Genomic DNA, 22,013 nt, shown 5'->3' with positions numbered 1-22,013 from the left:
TTTCAACAGCTCCGATATTTCCTACAAAAGTTAGCTGTGTAAAGTGAGGAATATTTTTTTGTGGGAGGAACAAGTTAACATAAAGCAAGTATGCACGATGATACTACTCCGTTTAATATGTTCTTATGTCATTTATTCATAAAATTAATTAATCAATTTCTGTTTTCTCATAGACTTAGTTGTGTTGTCACAAGGGCAACACGAAAATGTGATATAATTATCACACGAAAATTATATAATTTTCCAATATATAAGTAAACAGATACAAGGCATTTTTCTTACAATGAATATCAGTCAGTTAATAAAACTCACTTGGAAAACACAAAAATGACATAATCCATGCACATAACTAAGAAAATACTAGAACCGAGATTTATTTCGCTTCATGTTTGACAAGAACTGTATTATGCAAACCCTGCAAAGAGAATGAATGATCGTTTTGCATTTACATTTAGTCATTTAGCGGACGCTTTCATCAAAGCGATTTACAAATGGAGTTGCCAATGGAAGAAATTGGCAAAACATATAGACCACTCTTGCCGCTGCGGTCTGGATCATTTGTAGAGGTTTTGTTGTGAAAGTCTGGAGAGAACAAGAGGCTGGACTAGGACACATTTTAATTGTGTAAATTGACTTAAACTTTAGTGGAACAATATATGCAGATGGTGATATTTCTATAGAATATTACAGGCATGGATAAAAGTGGGATTTTAATTTAAAGAAGATTTGTAAAACTAAAGAACAAAGAGTTGTCTGAAGTTACAAAGAAACAATTTTTCTAAATTACTAAAATGTGTAGTGACTGGTTAGATCTACATTTTATTAAAAACAATTTAAGAGTATTACTTTTTCAGTACTTTTAGAAATGTGAAAACCATGAAAGAGCGGTTTAATTTAGCCGAAATTTGATTTGAACTGTAGGCTATAGCCTACAAAGATTTGGGATCTCTCGGTTAGGGAGCCAATTTGGCTGTGTCGCTGGGGAGCTTGCCCTTTCTCCGGCCCAGGGCAAGGGTGTCCAAATCCTCCACAGACCAGCTGGACCTCCAGCATAATCCCTGCGTAAAATAATCACTTGTTTTAATTACTCACAAATGTGATCGAGCTTTAACACTCTTTCCATCACAGAAAGCCTTTAAAAATGTGACCTTCACAAATATAACACAAATATAAGTGCCAATGTAAAACTGTATTTCAGTAAAATTAACACTATAAATTATACTTTCATATTGTGTTTAAGTGCTGCCAAGTCAAATTTAATGTGTTGTAGATTAAATACTAGAGATATGTTTGATGAGACTATTACAATGTTTCAGAAATGTCCCTGTTACCAAGGTTATGCCCGCCTATCGTTTTTATTCATATACACACAGGATCCAGATAGACTAATTTAGTTGTACGAAATTATTACGTTTTTAATATCTACAAATGTGCAGCTAGCGCCAATGGAAAACCACAACGTATAGCAAAGTTGTAATGTTTTATGGATCTTCAACAGATTTTTCAACTTTCATTTTAATACGTTTACCCTTTGGATCAAAAACATCGGTTCTAATGAAAGTGCCTACATGCGTAATTGATCAGATGTTTAAACACAGGAACATACGGATGGGATTATGGCCGAGCAAAGAACCACATTATTAAAGATTAAAATGCACTAAATGCACTATGATTAATTACACAAATTAAACACACACATGCTTCTGACTAAAATCCTCAAAAAAATAACAAACTTTCAAACAGGTTTTAAACTTCTCACACGTGAAAAGTAAGGCTTCGGGACACTTTTTGTTTGAATCCCATGTAAATTCTGACATGAAACCCATGCAATATCAAGGGGCTTTTCTTTTTAAATCAGATATTGATTGGCACAAGCGCTAATGTTTTAAACTGCAAAAGAAATGCAGACACTATGATGAGCAGGCTAGACGAATAGCATGAACCTGCTGAGGAAATTCTTGAGTTCACTTTTCTTGATATAAGGATGTGAACATTCTTAATCTGGATGATTGTTTGTGTTCCCTTCATCTTGACACTGTTGTGCAGGATGAAAAGCTTTGCTTGATTGGTCTGGAATTCCGATTAAGTGTCCTTAAAATGGACTCAAAACTAATAATATACTAACTACTAATGTCAGTAAAAAAAACTTGAGTTTTGAAAACGGAATTTAAACTGTAGACCATCACAGTCAAGACAAGCCCAACCAAACAGACTAGTGATCAGTAAATATTAAGAAACCAGTTCTTATAAGCCCAACATTTAAACACAGCATTTGTTTATTTTTAGTTCTTTATTCCCATATCAGCTTTAATATGTTGCTATTGTCAGTATCCTAATACACTCAATATATCGATGTGTGTGCCAAAACTGGAGACCTTTTAAAACCTATTCAAACAGACCTAGGGAGGATTTTGTGCATTCAAAGTGTATATAGGCTAACAGGTCAAATGCATCATGTAGAGCAATTAATTTATAAAAGATCATTTGTAAACAAACAAACAAAAATTACAGTGTAAAACCATTATATTCGTTGCTCCAAAAAAACTCTGTTGGAGCAGTGCTGGCTTACAGAGGTTTTAACATCTGACTCTAGACAAGAGTCCATTTTATGTGCCCTAAACTGAAATCCAGAATCTCCCTGAAACAGACTTGTGTTTTATCTTAATTCACTCCACTTATAGACCGTGTTTTGTGTGTAAAAAGGAACATTCACTTCTTTTTAAGGTTTGTCAACGAGTAGTAGTGAAAAGACTAGAATATCTCTTACAGACACCTATGCTACAAAACTTTTTTTCTCACACGAAGACCGATGCAACGTCATATGCAGGAAAACGTTAACTGATGTCGGTTTTGTTGCAGCTTGTCCTGTGACTTGCTCATATTTTTGTCACTTGTAAAGACAAGTCAAGTATGTGATGATATCCTTGCAGTGCAGACTACTGAGAGATCAGTGAACATTTGCAGTGTTGCCAACTCTTTTTAATGGAAAGTAGCTAACGCCTGCCCGAAAAGTCGCTAAATGTCGCCAGATGGCGTCACATGCTAATTTGCATGTCCGTGACGTCATCACGTAGTAGTAGCTTCAGGTCTGCTTCATTTCTCTACTCTCTGAGCGGTCGTATATAGTTTTATATTAAAACAATTAACCCAAATGAACAATAAATAGGTTCTTAAGTTATATCATTTTTTTATATTCAATTATTTTTGTGTTTCTGTTAGCAGACTACAAAAACTATTTAATAGTGAGTGAACTCGACCCCTTAAAAAAACCCCACCACATGTTATTTTCATTGAACAGCTAAAATCCGTCTGCGTTTTTGTTTACACGTCCATAGTCTTGGCGTTTCATCACGTTTCGTAATCATAAGTGCTCAGACAAGGTCAATAAGTAATTAGTTCTTGGAAACACTGTTTGTACATGCAAACTGCGAATCTCATTCTCGCGTCAGTACGGTCTTCAGCTGCTTCTCTCTGGTGGGCACTCACACTGTACAGAGTAGACAGAGACGGTGCTGCGCTGGCAAGGCAAAAAATCTGTCTGCCGTGGCAGTAGACGTGAAGCAGAATGTTTCGCTTAGTCACCAAGGCTTATTCAGAAAGTAGATAGATTTGTCGCTAGTCGCTTTTTGAAAAATAAGTCGCGAAAGGGGTCTGAAAAGTCGCTAAATATAGCGACAAAGTCGCCAAGTTGGCAACACTGGACATTTGGCCTCTGTCTGGTAACCTTGTAGTCAACATCTGTTTACGATCTCTGAACATGTGACTCGATGACCGTAAGTATACGGTCATCGAGTCACATGTTCAGAGATCGTCTGACAGGTGATGCCCTCTGGTGGTAAGAGTCTCAGCAAGTGTCAAACATCGAATTTTCACTGTTTAACAACAAAATATGAATCATTAAAGGAGTAGTTCTTTCGAAAATACACATATTTAAAATGATTTACAGTAGCCTATATTGCTAATAGAGTTATATAATCTAATATAAGTGTAAATGTATTGTGTTATCTAGTAGGGGAGAGTGGGGTAAAGCGAGACATCGGGTAATGTGAGACACCCCCTGTATCTAGGCAACGGAACACATTTGTGGTCATGTGACCATTATGTTTTTGAGCCCCTCAAAATTCCCCTTGGCCATGAAGAAGAAGACCTCATGCTGCTGTGGTAAGCATGTTTTTTTCACAAAAATATATTTTTTGCTGGTAAAAGTAAATTTTCTTGCTGTCAACTTAATCAACTGTTGTGCCAAAGCAAATTGATTCAGGTAGAAAAACTTATATCATACATGTTGATGAACTACCAACATATAAAACCTTGTGATGATGCTAGCTGAAGATTAGCCTGAATTTCTAAGAGAGAGAGTTTTTTTCTAAAATATGGCGGTGGGGTAAAGTGAGACAAATGCTGTGGGGTAAAGTGAGACATGAGGCACAAGTTCAGTTTAGTCTAAAACATATGTTAATGTAATATTTCATTACATATGTTTTATTTTTAATGTCATAAACATTGCAGAAAAACCACCATGCCAAGGCAATACACCAGGAAGACAACCTGGGGTAAAACACCCCTTGAGGAGATGGAGAGTGCAGCCGCTGAGGTCAAAAGGAAGGAAAGAAGTCTCTAAGAGCAGCTGCAAGGGATAGAAATATTGATAAGTCAAGCCTCCTAAGATTTATAAAGAAAAAAGAGAAAGGGGAAGTAAAATCAGTAGCCTGGGGTGCAGTAGCTGAGGCAAAGAGAATATTCACAAATGAGATGGAGGAGGAGGTTGCCAAACACTTGAAACAACTCGCTGAACAGTTCCATGGCCTTCCTCCAATTAAGTGCCGTCAACTGGCATTTGAATATGCAGAGAAAAATTATATACCTGTCCCTGCCAATTGGACAAAGACACAATGTGCAGGTAGGCTAGGGTTTGCAAGAGATCACATGATTCTGTAGGTGAACTAAGGCCAAATGATCTTGCCACAAAGCTAAATCATACTGATAATAATGAATTGTTTACTCTAGGTGAAGATTGGTTTGGCAGCTTCCTAGCATCTCTCTGTCCGAACTCCAGAGGCAACATCCCTGGGAAGGGCTACAGCCTTCAATAAAACTACAGTCGGGGAGTTCTTTGACAATCTGGCTGTAGTGATGGACAGGTCACAGCATTAATTCTTTAGTTGCTAATGTTTTATGGAGGCTTTACCTGTAAGATTTGGTTTTGATTCTGATAAGGTTCTTCTCTTGCCTCTCATCTTTAACAGGCATATATTCCCTCCACACATGATTTATAATGTGGATGAAACAGGCGTCTTTACAGTACAAAAGCCACAAATTATTTTTTCAAAATAATGTGCTTAACTGACCAATCGCCATGATTCTTTTACTAGTCCAACATTAGTTCTGGAATGTGTGGTTGTCAAGCTAGCTGTCAGGATTCTAACTGTTACAACATGTGTTGTTATGGTAGTTTCAGAGGGGAAAAAGTTAGTGGATCAGTTTACCCCCAGCTGGTTCACTTTACCCTCTTGAATTTTCTGGTCTGTCTCAGTTTACCCTTAAGCTGTGGTAAAGTGAGACACAAGACCACTTTTTTAAAAACAATCATATTTTCACTGCCCTTCGTCCTGAATACATTCTGGTAATTTCCATTGCTAGGAAACATCCTGAATTAATGGGAAATGTGTAAATTTTACTAATATATCATTTTAGCTCGCTTAGAGGGGAGCAAATGTAAAAAACGTCTCACTTTACCCCACTCTCCCCTATGCCTACACTTTCTATTGCTCAATCATAGATTTTATATAATAAATAATTTTCCTCTTCTGGATCAGACATGTTTTCAACAGACAGGTACTGTTCTTTTGTTTATAGTGTAATGATATTCTGAGGCAAATAAAAAAAATCATGGTAACAGCCATAATTATTGAATATGTGCAATATTATCTTAAATCAGACACAATGATTGGGTATATCTGTCGTTTTGGGATGTTTTAAATGTGTCTATAGTGTGATGGACCCTCAATGTGTTTAACATGTGTTTAACCAGGACACCAGGCAGAGCCCGTATTCATAAAATCTTAGAGCAAAGAGTTGCTCCTATAACAAAATTCTTATACAATTTTAAGAATTGTACAATTTTTTTGAGCATTTCTCTTAAAATAACAGACAAGATCATTGGTAACAAAAAAGATTACTGGAGTTGCGAGGAGGAATTTTAAGAGAATTAAAAGTTTCTTTAGCAGCAGAGAAAACGGACGACACACGAAAAGAAATGTGTTGCAATGCATGACAATTTCCATATTACTTTCGAGGTTTATCAGATTTTTTGTGTTCAACTTTAGTTTTTCTTGGTTTTTGTTTACTTATGCAACTAAGGAGCACATACTTAAAAACACGATTTTTTTTTCGTGGCCAGCCAACCAATCACAGCCTTTAAAAGACTGCATCTCATCACTGAGATCAATGTTTTTGTCTTTTCCTTGCTCAGAGCTGCTCTCAGACTGGTCCTGAATGGCATTTAAGATAGGACTCCAACAAAGAAGATTTTAAATTAGGAGCTTTACGAATACTGGCCCAGAGCTATAAATGAATGTGAAACTTTTTATTACTTTTTAAATGTTATATTTAGTGTTTTTTATGACTCTATATATAGATATTCACCCTTACTCTTCATATTATAGCACAGTGCATTTTAGTAAATTAATAGGATTAATGTTTGTGAAAAATGTGGTTCTTAAAAAGGGCAAATAACAAGAAATCTATACAAGGATTAAGGAGAGACATTTCTAGACTAAAAAAGAAACTCAAAGTTGTGATAAACATGGGTAATGTTTAATTCAACAAAATACTGAACATGGCAGCAGAATCGGAAATAACCCAAACAGGGGCAACACAATGTAATTTACCACATTAGCAGCAGTAAAAATCTAAATAGAACAGATCTCAATTTCCTTGGATCCAGCCCACGTCCGGATCAAGACGGGTCACGGGAAATCTACTCAGGTAGTCCTAACATATCACCACTTCGTCAGGGTTTATGCAAAACGTACAGAAATATAACAAGCGTCAGGGTAAAAGATGCTTTCAACTACATCGGCTAACTGATTTTATGAACTTATATACATTAAAAGATGAGTCACTCATCCACACCTGATAGAATACAGAGTTTGGCTTAAACTAAATTTGCACAACTTGCACTGCAATACTTTTAATAATATTTCAAATCCCTGATTTGATTAAAGAGCAATCCAACTTAATACATTTGCTAAGATGGAGGTAAGTGAAGATACATGTACCACAAAAACAAACAACAAATAAAAACACATTTGCATGTCTGTAGAGAACCGAAATCAAGCTCCTCCGCTTTACTTGGGGAGAAGAGTTACTCTGAAGTCATTCAACAACAAACGTGGGATTCAGAGCAAAGACTTCATGAAATGCACTGAGCACCTGGAAATCACATGTAGAGCACCTTCTGTTAAAAATAAACCTTTTAAAAAAGACAAGAAAAATCTCTTTAAATCACAAAAAAGCAGCTTATATTAAATTATATTGCTACCACAAAACCGAATAAAATACTTTAGTAAAAAATAAAAGGTCACAATATCTGAGGTATATCTAACCACTGAGCATGAGAGTTGGGTTCAGTGATTTTCTTAGTATTTACGATGACATTAAATCGATAACAGCTGCCTGTTTCTGAACGATGCAGAGTTCACAATACTGAGACGACCCGACGGTTTCGCAGACTGCTGCTCAACAGACATTATTGCAAGATCTGAGGATTTTCTTCACCGTTTAGATGCTCTGGGTTGAATCTCATGAAAACCGGCAAGATACTTATTTCACCGACTTATTCTAAAGAAAAAATACATGGTTTCGAACAAAAAGTAGTTTTATTTGCCTTGTGACACTTAAAAAGAAATTTAAACTATTTTGTCCGTTCCCATTACAGCAACAAAGATACAAGATGCAAATAAAACCGTCGTAAAATCGCTTTCTTACACAAACCGAATTCATGCATTTCTTTAGATGTATGGGTGAAACACGAGATTCTCCCTACTGCTGAGAACTATTGCTGTAAAGAGCGAGAGGTTGCGATCACAAACAAACTGAGTTTACCTGAGTAGTGTACTGGACAAACGAAAACACTTTCCGGATACACCAATGCGTTTGTCGTGATTAAAATAGAAAAGTAGAGGCGCTGACATGCTTGATGTGGCTGCAGGACGATACTTCTCATCTGCTGCGGCTCTTGTCGACAACATACTATAAAACTTGCAGACACTCCGTGTGAAATGATTCCCAACTCGATGGCTGACTGACCAAAAGCTTTAATGTGGCATTTCTGCGACAAAACTCGTCAACGACAGGCGAATGCTACATTAAAATCTATGCCGACAACCGCGAAAGGCAACACTACGCTTACTATTAAAAACACTCTAACAGCTGTCAAGTGTGTCCCAGACAACTGCCGTCACAAAGAGAAACACTTCTGATATTTTGAGGAAGAAAAGATCTATTTGACCGCCATAAAACGATGCTTAGAAATTTACTGAGTAAAAAGGGACCTTGTGTGCTCTTGGAAGGCTGCTTTCATGTAACAGTCATCAGACTTCGTGGAAACAGGGTTGGGTAGGTCACGATGGTAGAGCCAAGCTAAGTTTTTGGAGGGAGGTTTTCATGGAGTGCAGGCAAAAAAACAACGACACAATGGCATTAAAATCTGTGAGGTAACATGCTTAAACAATCCCCTGAATGCCCTCTGAAAAGACAGTCTTCTCACTTTGAGGTTTCTTCGTGCCTTCCTCTCGGAAGAATACAGTAGATGAACGTGCTGGTGAGGCCGATCCAACGATGCGAGAACAAAAAGAAATGCATGGAAATCACGAGATCAAATTAGCAGCAAAGTTCACATTACTGGAGAGGTTTTGGAATACGTCCTTCCTTTAGCCCGTCCCTGATGTTTGCTCTCGGCTAGGAGGTCAGTGTTCACGTACTGGATTCTTTGGGCGGTAGGTCCGTATCGCTGTCAGATGCAACCATGGAGACCAGGCACTCTGAGGTAGAAGTGTTGATGGTGTTGGATGACTTGGTGATGGTCGAGATGCGTTCTTCCACGCAACCCGCTGACAGCCGAGCCTCTGCGTCGTGGTCCCAACACTCTTCAATGGTCTCGCATAACTGCCCAAAACCCTGAAGGCACCGGAGAGAAATAACATAAAAGCTAATGTCGCAAGCCAGATTCCAATCTGCCTTTACTAATGAGCACCATAACTTAACAAATCGTCCTACCGGATGCTTGATCCAACAGTCTTTAAAGACAGGCCGCATCTTCTTATGTACCACCACATCTTGAAGGTCCTCCAGCGATGGGTGCTGGCCCACTTCTTCCTCAAACGGCAGCTGGTATTCGCCCACAGGACCTTTGTGAGATACCACAATAGGATTTATGTCGTGTATTAAACAAAACTGAAGGTAACTTAACTGGTTGAACTTAATTTTTGTCTAAAGCGGCACGGCACCAAAAACAATACTGTAAAGATAATTTTCTTTTTTTATCATTAACTTGTAGAATTGCAAACAATACCCACATTACATTTCACAATTGCCCTAAAAGTATGCATAGTTTTTGTTATTCATCAATAAATAGGATAAAAATAGAATAGGTTCGAGAAAAAAAATATTTCAATGTAGGGGTGTGCGATATGACGATATTAGACCGCGAACGATTAAAATGACTGCACGATCCACTTTTTCGGGAAAATCGTTAAATCGTCCTATATAGTAGTGTTCTATAGAATTCGTCAACATACTTGCGATAGATTGCGCCATGTTAACAAGCTCGTATACGTTGCTTGTGAATTCAGTAAGATTAAGTGACGCGGTCAGTGAAGATGGAGGGAAACACGGAGGACTTGGTCCCTTTTAACCACCTCAAAATAAAAGAGACTGAAAGAGTATGCCGACAGTCAAATTATAAAGGGATCCCACGCGAGTAAATAAGGTACAACCAAGCATACGGAAACTAAAAGGCTTAAACAACGACTTTAGCGAAAGAACCATTTGAGAAAGGAACTCCGTATCCGTATGACAGAATGAACAAGCGCTGGAAAGATGTCACTGACGCGGTCGCATCTTACCTGGCCAAAGACATGATTCCCATAAAGACTGTGGAAAATGAGGGCTTTAAAAACTGCTCAAAGTCGTAGATCCACGTTACGAAATACCAAGCCAAAAATATTTATCCTCCACGCCCATTCCACAGCTTTACTCCGAGTGCCGCAACAAGATGAAAAACAAAATTCAAAATGTAAAGTTTTTTGCTTAACAGCTGATTTATGGTCTTGCACTTGCATTAAATATTAACTTGATTAAAATATTCTTCAAAATATAAATGGTAAAGATTATATTTTTATATGGGGACTTAGTTTGGCTGTATTGAAGCCCCTTTAATTTGCAAAATAGTCTTAAAACCAACTTGAAGAAGAACCGCGATAAAATCGTGAATCGTGATCTATCTGGAAAAAATCGTGATTTGAATTTATTTTCTAGATCGCCCACCCCTATTTCAATGCAACATTTTTTTAATTAAACACTGTCTATGAAAACCCTGCAAGGGTAATGGTCTTAAGAACACTCCATGCAAATGGTCAATAGGCATGAGATAAAGTTAATTAAGAGAGAATTTTCATATTTGGGTGAAATATTCCTTTAAGGTAGTGGTTCTCCCCCTTTGTGTAATGTGCATCATTTGCCGCCCCCCCCCCCAAATAAAGACTTAAAATCTTAAACTTGGAAATTTAATTCAACCAAAAACCAATTTGGTTATACAATGCTGAGAACATCAATTATTTCGGTTGGTGGACTTATTTTTCGGATGTTTGATTAAATGTATGATAAATTTCTATAGTTCATAAAATACCACAAAATCTGTGGCCCACTGGATCCATCTTGGGGCCCCCAGTTTGAGAACCACTGCTTTAATATACTTTTCATATCCAATACAGCATCTACTCAGGTGAAAGAGACAACAAGTGTTTGATATCGGTTAGGGTGACATAAGGGCGAACAGATAAAGTCAGACCATAAAAATGGATGAGGGCTCTGCACTGGTATCCATGTAGACAGACTTCAGCTGGTGATTCACTCTTTTTGAACTTTGTTCAGTGTTTAGCTCAGGTTTGTGTGGGCTGAGTTTGTATAGACTCACTATCGGCGGCCGTGCAGCGAGACACCAGCTCCCACATCACCAGTCCTAAAGCGTACATGTCGATCCTCAAGAAAGCGTCTCTCTGGAAGTTTATAGCACCTTCTAACACCTCTGGAGCCATGTAGCGCCGAGTTCCAACCTGCGGCACAATACATGGGTTAGTCACTCACTATTTCACATAGAAAAGTTCAGTATTAAAAGTTTAAGTTTCATCAGCTAGTCTCTTCACAAAAGCAACCGTTCACTTACCTGGCCGTGTGTATCTCCAAGAAGTTTTCCAGGCTCAAAGCGAACAGCCAAGCCGAAATCAGCAATCACAGCTGATAGATCCATCTTGAGAAGAACGTTCTTGCTCTTGAAATCCCTGCAAGGCACAAATGTCAAATCGTTCAAAACCTACAGAGAGATGAATCAGATCGCTCTCCAGTCTACGGACCTTGTAATAAAACTATTCAGGGCATTGCGTACCTGTGTGCAACGGCAGGTTTAGGTCCCTCGGCTCTATAAGGAAGGTCTTCGTGAAGGTACGCCAGGCCACGGGCCATACTGGCTGAGATGTGACACAACTGAGACCAGCTCACCGGATTTCCCTTCAGATAATCGGTTAGTGAACCCTGCAATGCAAAAAATGTGGGATTCGATATAAAATAACTGTGGTCTACATATCAATGAGTAAATCATTTTAAACAACTTTTTTTTAAAAATTATAAAAACTGACCTTCTCAGTTTTAAATACTTTACATACAGAAGGTTCAATTTAACCTTAACTGTCATCAATCCTATAACACTATTTAGGTACAACAAAAAATGATATTAGAAAAAGGTTAATGTTCATGAATTAAATCCTTTTAAACTGTCTCATGTTGTTCAGAATATAGTGATATATAATCATATTATAACCCAATATTGTTAATTGTATGACCTACTCATTCCTTGATGAAGAAAACGTTGTCAAAATTGCTTGTAATAATGTATATAAAAATATTAATTATATTATGATTTGGCAAATTTTTCCCTCAAAATAAGCTTTTCAAGTTTTGCTATTCTAAAAAATATTGTCCTCAATATTCATATAGAAAAAAACTGACCCTTTCGTGAAATTCTGTGACCAACCACAACTCCATCTGCAGGTTGGTGCCGCGTTTCTCGGCCGAGATGTAAAGCAGAATGTTCTCATGTTTAAAACCCTCGGTGAGGTAAATGTCTCTTTCATTCTGCCATGACTGCTTGTCCTGTTAACACACCATTCCCTTTAGAAACCAGCACTTTACCGATAAAAGCCATCCAGACAACAATCATGACATGAAAAGTGAAGGACATACCTGAATTGGAAAGATCTTCACAGCCACATATTCACTGAGTGACTGGGCTTTCCACACGCAGCCGAAGCGCCCCCTGGCTTTTAGTTCCAGCAACTGCAGGGGTTTCAGTCCAACCAGAGGAGATGGAGGAGGAAGACCAGCATCCTAAAAAGAAAAAAAATCAGAATTTGTCAAAGCTATTACCAAGCAAAAAAAGATAAAAGTATGATATAATGTTCGACTTATCTGTGCACGACAAAGTTTTCAAATTAATTATTGACACGCTTGATGCTACAAGTCTTGAAACTTTGTGGGGGTAAATTCCTTTCAGGGTATAAGTGGATGATGGTCAAACCTGGCTAATGTTGACGTGTCTATAGGGAGCTTTTCGTTGGTGGTACGTCCAGCAGGCGAGCAGCAGGGTCAGAGAGAGAATAGCCAGGGGAAGAAGAGAATAAACCAGTACAGCCAGAAGATGAGGACCAGGCTGTGGAGGCCGAATCTTCACTACAGGAACACACATACAAAAAACAAATTTAACAACAGATACGGGTCTAAAATCGCCAAATGATATATATCATTTTTAGAATTTATTTATACAATTAACATATTTATGCACTTAGAAGAACAGCAGACATTTGGAAACATACGTGTTATACTTAATGTGTACTCCCATTACTTAATCACAATGGGCCTCATTCATGAAACATTCGTAAATATGTGTGTAAATTTCGAGTAATTTGCGCGTAAAACAGACCTTCACAAATACTTCGTAAATGTCAGATTTGATGGTGAAATGTTAATGAATTCCAATCACTCGTAAACAGTGGGCTCATCCATAATAAGCACAATCCCCGCCTCTGCACTACAGCTACACAAATTACGTAACTAGGAATGCGGGTCTCCTCTGGACTTCATTCTCTGGTTTGGCAACATTATTGCTTTTATTATGCATAAAAGGCTATATGCTTACCAATAAATTAAACTGGATCCACCAAAGCGTTTTTAGCCAGCTGGCCCTTGAGAGCGCTTTGCAAGCACTGCGCGATTTTCCAGAAACGCATTGGTTGCTGCGAGTTGGAATATCCATGACAGTTAGAAGTTACTGGTGTCTTATTATTATTACAGAATAGAGCACTACAAAAATGCAGTAAGCAGTAATATTAACTTCTGGTGTATGATGATTGGTCAATGTAGTGTTTGTCCCGCTTCTCATCCACTGTGGTTAGACAGCTGTGCAAATAAGGACAGTGACGAACTCTGCGTTTTACCCAAAGTTAAAGAGTAAAAAAATGAAAAAGACAGGGCAAAAGTACTCATTAAATAACTAACATTTTGAAAATACTAACATTTTCATGTAGCCTAAAATGGACGTCAAAACGACTTTACGAAGGATTTTGTAAACAAAAAATCCTTCTGCTCGTGTTCATTAATGAGGCCCATTTTGTTTACCACAAAACTTACATACAGTACCTTTGAAAGAAAAGACTGATGGTAATGGTGGATTAAGATTTACATTGCCAATTTTCCTGTTTATTAAACACACTAGTTTTCCAGAGAAACTTTAAATCAAGTCAAATCTGAAACGGCAGGTGTGTCTTTACCTGCAGGGCTGATTGCTTCTGGAAGATGTGTGAATCTCTCATTGCAATAGTTTCCTTCACAGCAACAGAAGAAGACCTGTGGATTCCCTTCGGTGGCCACACACTCCTGTCTGCTCACACACACAAAAACACAATAACCGTTGGATGAATGAATGTTGCATATTATATTTGATTAATACAAATTTTATTTTAATATTAAATTATATAAAGTAATTTTAACTAAATAAACTAAATAAACTAAAAAGGTCATTTCTACAATCTCTCCAACAAACCTTTTGGGCTCAAACAAATTTCACACAGAACTTATAAAACTGCAAGTTTATTATATTCAATGATTACAATTTTGCTTGATGTCTGTAAAAGATCTTCTGTGGGCATCTGTCTGAATCTAAAATTTGTTAGGTTTAAAAATAATAAAACAACAGTTCAAGTAGACCATATTCATAGTTACCACAATGAATTCAATAAAAACAGAGGAACACTTTAAACATCTACATATCTATAGTGTTGTTCGAACGACATTGTGTTGCATGTCGGTCTGTCATTACGAAAAAAGCTGGGCCGCTTTTCCCAAAGCCTTCTTAACAGTACTTCTTTCTTAAGTTATACGTTAGGCTGTAACTTATTGTTACTGTGCATTTCGCAAGCAGTTCTTTGTCAAGTATACCTTCAGTAAGTCATACATTTCGGAAGTTTAGTCTGGAGCGCTCTTTTAGTTATACCTTATCACTGTTGACAGTTCACTCAGCTAGTGGTCACTGTGAAAAAAGGCTTCTTTACATCGAAATCCATTCAAATACAATTCTAAAAAGGATACATACAGCCCATTGAAGTTTTCATGCAATGAATAATTGACATTACACTGAGGATTGCTAGCTTTTGAATTGTAGTGTATATAGAGAGAAAGATTGTAAGTAAAACTGATTTAGCGCAAATATTCGCTTTATTTCTGCAAAGACATTGACATTTAAAAACATCTACTCCTGAAATACTTGATTGCTGTTGTATAGTCCATGGTCAACACATTTTACACATTCAAATTCATCAAAACCCAAAAAAATCCTTACGTAATCAAAACTATATTATATGTGAAGTATTATTATATTATATGTGCAGTAGAGAGACAGGTGCAAATCCCAGAGTTTAAGAACCTGTGATATAAATGTTCATTTCACAGACCAGTGTGAGTGTAGCGGTTTAAGGCTATATTTGGGTTGCAGGTAAGCATTTCAAAATTAAACAAACTATCCAGGGTTGAATTTAGTATCCAATTTGAACAATTTTGTTATGAGATTCTATCAGTCCTAATTAATGAAATTTCAACTATTTTTGAAGTGCGTCTTTTATTAAAGAGTAAGTAACATTGTATTTTTAAGGTCCTACTCTGGTTTATGGGTTGTCCAACAACAAGTTTAAGTACAATCAAGGTGAAAAACAAGATTATGTCGTAATGATAGGCAGTTATTCTTATCATAGTTCTCACCTGACTCTCAAATGATTCGTTTCGCGATTCATCCGTCTAAACTCCTCCTCTCCACCAGCCTAGTGTCATGTGATTGGTCAGATGGTGTAGCTGTTGTGATTGGTCTAACGCAGTCAGGATGTGACGCAAAGAGAACGCCTATAATCATTACGGGAGTTTGCTGTGATTGCCCAAACGCGTTCATGATGTGTCGAAAATGGAACGCCTAGAATCATTACTGGATTACAGTTTACAGGTGGTTGGATATTATATACAGTGAATAGATAGAGATGGCAGGGATTTTACCCTACCAGTTTGAGCCCGAGTCTGACGAAGAAACATCCGAAGACGAGAGTAGAAAATAGATAGACGATAATAGATTGAACACTTAAATTAGCAGAGTTCATAGCTAGATAAACAAACGGTAATACCCCAGAAAAAAACGGTACAAGTTAACGTTAGCGTTATATGTATTAGCTAAACACAGACATAAGGTACACAAATATTTCTTGAATTAAAGACAAAAATCAATAGCACACTTATAGGTTGTGATTCGATGGAGCTAACAAGTCCAAAAAAGTTGGTATTTCCCCCTCTTTCAAGGATAGTCGTTTAACATATCCTGCAGTGAACGCGGCAAGATTATTGAAGCAATCTTTGGTGAAATGATGCGCGCACATAGACCCTGGGATTATACTCCTTGGGTGTCGTTTGAAAAATTAATTGAAACCATTGTTTCCTCGAAAGTTCTTCCTTTGGTAGTTTAAATAAGACAGACTTAGTTTCACAATGTAGAACACAGGTTCATGATACGATGAACACACATAACGAACGAGCGACAGTGTATGGGGAAGAGAGTGAAATTTTCACGGCAGTCCCAGCAAATCCTAGGCGGTGACTATTTCTAGTGACGTAGATTTGCGGTGGTTAGAGACTCAGACTAGGTCACTTTTGCCTATAACTAACATAATGCAGTGACGGTGCTTTCATGTTAGATATTTTTGATTGTCGAGCGATCGGTATCCATAAATTCAGCACCACCGTCATGGACACCTGTTAACGTGGCACGTAGGAAAGCAACCTCCTATGGTAGTTCAGCTTGTATCTCTTTGGTAGTTATCCTTGGTTCTTTTTCTACCATTCGCACTATCCTTCGGTTCAATCTGGGGTCACTGTTCCTCTTGCGGCCACGCCCAGGGAGGTTGGCTACAATTCCACTTCTTTATTATATCTTTATTATATTTGCAACTGTTGTCACAGGAACATCGAGGTGCTTAGAGATGGTCTTGTAGCCTTTACCTTTACCATGCTTGTCTATTATTTTCTTTCGGAGCTCCTCAGACAACTCTCTCCTTTGCTTTCTCTAGTCCATGTTCAGTGTGGTTCACACAATTGGCCTCATTCATGAAACACGAGCAGAACGTTTTGACGTAAATTTTCGGATTCATGAAAATGTTCATATTTTCTAAATGTGAGTTGGTAAAAAAATGTATGCCTGCTCCATACCACGTGTAAAATAGTGCATTAAACTACACGTAACGTTCTTTATTATTTTAGACAATCTGATGATTCTGCGTTTTGATGCACTATGTATCAATGACATTTCACGGGTTATTTTGCCTGGTATTTTATAATTTTAACTTTTTAACTTTGGTTAAACACAGAGCTCATCACTGTCCTTTTTTACACAGCAGTACAAGTGGAGAAGAGGCGGGACAAACACTACATTGACCAACCATCATACACAACGACGGAGAAGTTAATAATATTACTGCATTTCATATTCAGTTATTTTCTTTGAATATAACATACTAATAATAAGTAGGCTAACTGTTATATATATATTCTTAATCACAGCAACCAACGCATCTCAGGAGTAAAGCACACTCACGCAGAGCCTCCAAAGCGCCACCAGTTAGTAATTTTCATAAGAGCACCAGGTATTATTATTTCAGCTGTCTAAAAAAGCTTTGGTGGACACATTTTAATTGATTAATTTATTGGTAAGCATATAGCCTATTATTCTCTTATGCATTCATGCAATAAAATGTAACCAAACCAGAATGAACTCCAGAGGAATCCAGCACTCCTAGATACGTAATTTGTGTATCTTTTAAATCATAGGCGGAGATTATGCTAATTGTGAGTGAGCGTGCATCTGCACCGTGTTTACGAATGATTGGAATTCATTGACATAAACATCATATATCATTGTAGAATGTGTAAGTATTTGTGAATCCGGAGGAAAGTTTTCGGGAAGGTCTGTTTTACCCGCAAATCACTCGGAATTGACTCCTATATTTACGAATGTTTCATGAATGAGGCCCAATGATACCAAACAGCACAGTGACTACATTTCTCCGTTTAAATAGGCTGAATGTATGATAATATTGGATACGTGTTTGAAACTTAAAGAAACTAATTAGTTTGGAATATCACTATAATCATTTCTATCACATTCATATAATGTATTATCATTTGTAAGGGGTCCCATCAAATGTGTCCAGGCCATTTTAAAATATCTTTGTAGAGTAGGCAATAATTCATCTCTTTCCGCAGATTCTTTGCTTTATTCTATGACATACCAAAAGCAAGCAAGTTCACATGATACAATAGCTTATAATTTCATTACTCTTCAGGAGGAATGAAGCATTATTTCAATGAGCTGTAAGGGTACCAACAAATTTGAGCACATCTGTATCTTCATATTACCTCACTTTTCCTAATAAATTTTCGTTTTCCTATATTTGAGCCATCATATAAGATACAAATGAATGTAAATTACATTAGATCCTATCTTTCCAAATGTTCTGGCCAAACATACCGCAAATGGTCTTGTGACTTTTTTATACACCACGTTACTTGTAAATACAACAAAAAGTTTCCATTGCAGTTTTGCGAAATATGCCTTTATCGTATTGCCTGAAAAAACACGTGAGAACTTTTTTGTGAGACATGGGAGTTTTTGTGAAATTGACGTGTTTCCTTTGCGCATTTCGAAGGGTAACGGAAACCTGGCTACTGACACTACTAAAATCCTTTTCAATTTGAATGGCTCGTTCATTTAAAATGTGCATCAAATGTTATTGATGATTCATGTCTAGACCGGTATTGCTTACCTGTCATAACAGTTGAAATCATCAAGCCAGCAGCCTTTTTTGACCAGGCGGATGGTTCCGGTGGAGTTAATCCAGGAGGCATAACAGTGAAGCCTCTTGTCTTTCTCTCCCTCACATCTCTCAAATCCGCTCTGATTGGTTTTCTCTGTCCGCCAGTTATCATTGTAGTAGACACACTCTCTCGTCGCCACCTCCCCCTGACTCGCCCCTTATGGAGAAAAAAAGATGGGAATTTACCAGACTATATAGCGTCACGTTTTACAACAATCTGAAGAAATAAGTATGTCAACCACTTTAAGGCTTTTACAGAAACTTGACAAATTGCATGAGCCAAAAATCAAGTGAAAATCAATCTACAGCAGTCCTAAGAAAGATATGAACAATTAAGACACGTCTTTTTAAAAATATATAAATCTATGTCATCAAACAAAGTGAAAAAATATGTTAGATTTTACTTTTCAGAGCCATTTTTGCAATTGCTTAACCAACACATGTCAATGTTATATTTAGAAGCCGATGTCAGTTCCTCCGAGTCTTCATGTCAAATGTTTTCTTACACTTTTAATAGATGTTCCATGCAATTACATCTCATTGCCACTAACAGAAAATAAGAGAATTAGGAACATAAAAAAAGACAAAAAGCTAATGGGGTTTTAAACACTTAAAATCCCCTCATCATAAAACCCTAATGTGTGTTTAACTAGCCATCTAAGCTCAATAAATACACCCGCTGAACAATCCCACACAAACCAAATGTTTCACGGGCCGCAGTGATTTAGGACCAGTGAATTGAGTTTCTATGGTCTTTAGGGAAACCACTAAATCAAATCCAGATGTTGTATCAGCTGTCAGTAAGCAGGTCTCCGTGTAACTGAACGCTATAATGCCCTCCGTCGCCTTGCAAATTACTCCGAGAATCAGGTCAGGGATCGTGAGATGTTTACACGAAGTACGATTCACACAAAGATGCTTTGGGTCAGATTTTACACGGCAATAATGACAGCAATTACACAACAGAAACAACAAGCCAGGCGGTCGCATTCCTTTTTGATCATTGTCACACTTGTAACGTCAATAAAAACAAAGCCTGTCCCTTTAAATGCCATGTATAGCTGCAGGCTGCCCATCCTCCCACAAATGTTACCCCACCTACACACCACAACCCCCAGGATCAAGAAACACAGGTGAGAGGGTTAAAAAGCCAACCCAACACGCTGTTAATGGAGAAATCCTTAACCACACTGAAGATTCATTGACATTTCATATCTACGGCTTCTTTACTAGTCACCGATACTGGGTGTCACATGATAAGAGTGAATTACATCAGCAGCAACCCCCCATTTCAAACCCACGGCACTCTGGCTTCAGGCACACGCAATAGGAGACAGAGCCAGACATGTATTTTTAAGGACGCATGTGGTGCACTCTTGCACCAAAGCCCCCAGATTTTACCTTTCTTCACCCGTCAACACCCCGCAGCTGAAACACACACACGTGCATGCTCACTCTTGATGTGGAGGGTGTATCAAAGCAACTTTTGTTTTCAGAAAGTTTCTTAGTTTAGGGGACTCTGTATGAGATGAGCTTTCAGGAGAAGACGATCCTGACCGATCAACAAGACACACATCAATAACTGAACAAAGTGGAAAGCTTTGTCTGCCGGTCAAACACAGTCGACTACATGGGAATTTAGCATGACAATGGGATCATGTAACAATTCTACATGTACGTGGCAAATGACTTGGAAGTCTAAAACAGTGTGACAAAAGTTTACATGCGTGACTTTCTTATAAGTCTGAGGTCACACAAAATTAAAAAATTGTATGAATACTGCTTCACAAACTTTAATAATTCATTGCTGTATTACTTTAATAATCACAAACATGTTTACTACAGTAAATCGAAGCAAAATTCCTTAAAACCATAGTGTTTTTAACCTTACTATGGTAATTATAATATATAATTGAACTATACACTATAGTCTTTACAACATTTTTAATATATTAGTTTATACTACAAAAATACATCATTACTACAGTAGCCTATATGGCAATTTACTACAGTAAATACTAAAGTATACAACATTTCTTTCTTTATGTTGGAAAGTATATTGTTCATGTGTGAACCTCTTCACTATATTTTGAACAATAGACATTCAACCAGTCATGGCAGCTCGTAACAGCCCTTCACAAGTCTTACATACAAAATAAAGGTTATAGAAAAGACAATCAAAGATGTTTGAATCAACACAGAAAACATATCTAGTTGGCAAAACAAATGTTGTATGAACATATGAAATGTAACAGTTGCTGTGTGGGGACATCAATTGTTTTTACACGGCAGCAGCTGTCTGACTTTGTTCCATGCGTCCATGCTGTCTGTGGCCACATTTAAGCAGGAGATTTTCATATGAAATGAACTCTGAACCCAAACAACGACCTTAATGGTTTTGTTACGCTGGCTGTTATCTACACCGAAAGCATTGTGGCGATCATATGCGAGTTCAAACCACAGTATTATGATGCACAAAAGGTTGACTACGTAAACAGCTCCTTTGATTTTCAAACACAGCCACGGAAACATTGTAACACTCGCGGCGCGTGTGTGTGGATAGTAGAGACAATGTTACAAAGAGTAACACAATATACGCTTACCTGTACACCAGATGAGTGTAAAAGTCAGCCAGGGAACAAACATGTTCCTTTTTTTAAGGATCCTGGCGATAAATATTGTCTTTTAGGCTGCGAAAGCATTTAAACGTGAAATGAAACGTGCGCGCAAACACATGAACGCGGAGGAGCCGCGGGGCCTGCGCGCAATCCCTCACCGCTACAATAACAAAACCTTCCCGTAGACTTAAAACGCAATATCTGCTCCAAATGCGATTTCCTCTGAATTAAAGTTCCCGATGCCACAAACATCCGACATCGCATTCTGATCCGGCAGCATTAAGGAGCTCTGAGGACAAGAAGTAGAAACCTGGAGTAAAAACAAACGCTCCCCCTTGATTTCCCCCCTCTGAGTCACTGGGGCAGTTGGAGAGGGGCAGTAAATGGGACTGACATGAGAAAAGCTGAACTGCTTCCAAAATGGCTCCTGAGAGCCGAACAACAGCCGTGCCAGCGGGAGACCCGGATGTTCATTAAGACCACTGTGGTCTGAATTAATAATGTATCTACTACACTTGACCACTTGATAGATTTATACAAGTCTTAAACTTAACTACAGGCATTAAAGAAATAAGTGAAAATAAAACAAAACAAATATAGTTGTTCTATAAAGTTGTTGTGTTCAATATCATAAATCTACAGACGTAATAAAACCAATAAC

The 22,013-nt window shown here is 37.7% G+C and overlaps 1 protein-coding gene and 1 long non-coding RNA gene across 4 annotated transcripts; one reads left to right on the top strand and one right to left on the bottom strand.

The window, feature by feature from the left end:
* Window positions 1-382: 382 nt before the first annotated feature.
* Window positions 383-21,755, bottom strand: LOC130418246 (activin receptor type-2B). Of its 3 annotated transcripts, none has more exons than XM_056744282.1 (11): window positions 21,338-21,755; window positions 18,684-18,891; window positions 14,103-14,212; window positions 12,854-13,005; window positions 12,520-12,663; window positions 12,286-12,429; window positions 11,666-11,811; window positions 11,447-11,561; window positions 11,198-11,336; window positions 3,784-3,872; window positions 949-1,058 (listed from the first exon to the last, which is right to left on the bottom strand). In XM_056744282.1, exons 1-10 carry the CDS (start codon window positions 21,378-21,380, stop codon window positions 3,802-3,804), a joined length of 1,272 nt encoding a protein of 423 aa, XP_056600260.1. In that variant the 5' UTR covers window positions 21,381-21,755; the 3' UTR covers window positions 949-1,058; window positions 3,784-3,801. The 3 variants fall into 3 exon arrangements, with proteins under 3 accessions (XP_056600259.1, XP_056600260.1, XP_056600258.1); XM_056744280.1 differs by lacking the exons at window positions 949-1,058; window positions 3,784-3,872 and adding exons at window positions 6,814-9,180; window positions 9,280-9,410 and having other exon boundaries at window positions 21,338-21,754; XM_056744281.1 differs by lacking the exon at window positions 3,784-3,872 and having other exon boundaries at window positions 383-1,058.
* On the top strand, window positions 3,880-5,896 carry LOC130418247 (uncharacterized). The gene is made up of 3 exons (XR_008906308.1): window positions 3,880-4,161; window positions 4,510-4,900; window positions 5,008-5,896. It is a non-coding gene; the product is annotated as an uncharacterized LOC130418247 (long non-coding RNA).
* Window positions 21,756-22,013: the final 258 nt, after the last annotated feature.

The sequence above is a fragment of the Triplophysa dalaica genome, chromosome 3 (assembly GCF_015846415.1).
Source record: "Triplophysa dalaica isolate WHDGS20190420 chromosome 3, ASM1584641v1, whole genome shotgun sequence".
Lineage (NCBI taxonomy): Eukaryota > Metazoa > Chordata > Actinopteri > Cypriniformes > Nemacheilidae > Triplophysa > Triplophysa dalaica.
Note: the sequence above shows the minus strand (reverse complement) of the source record. Positions and strands in the feature narration are given on the sequence as shown.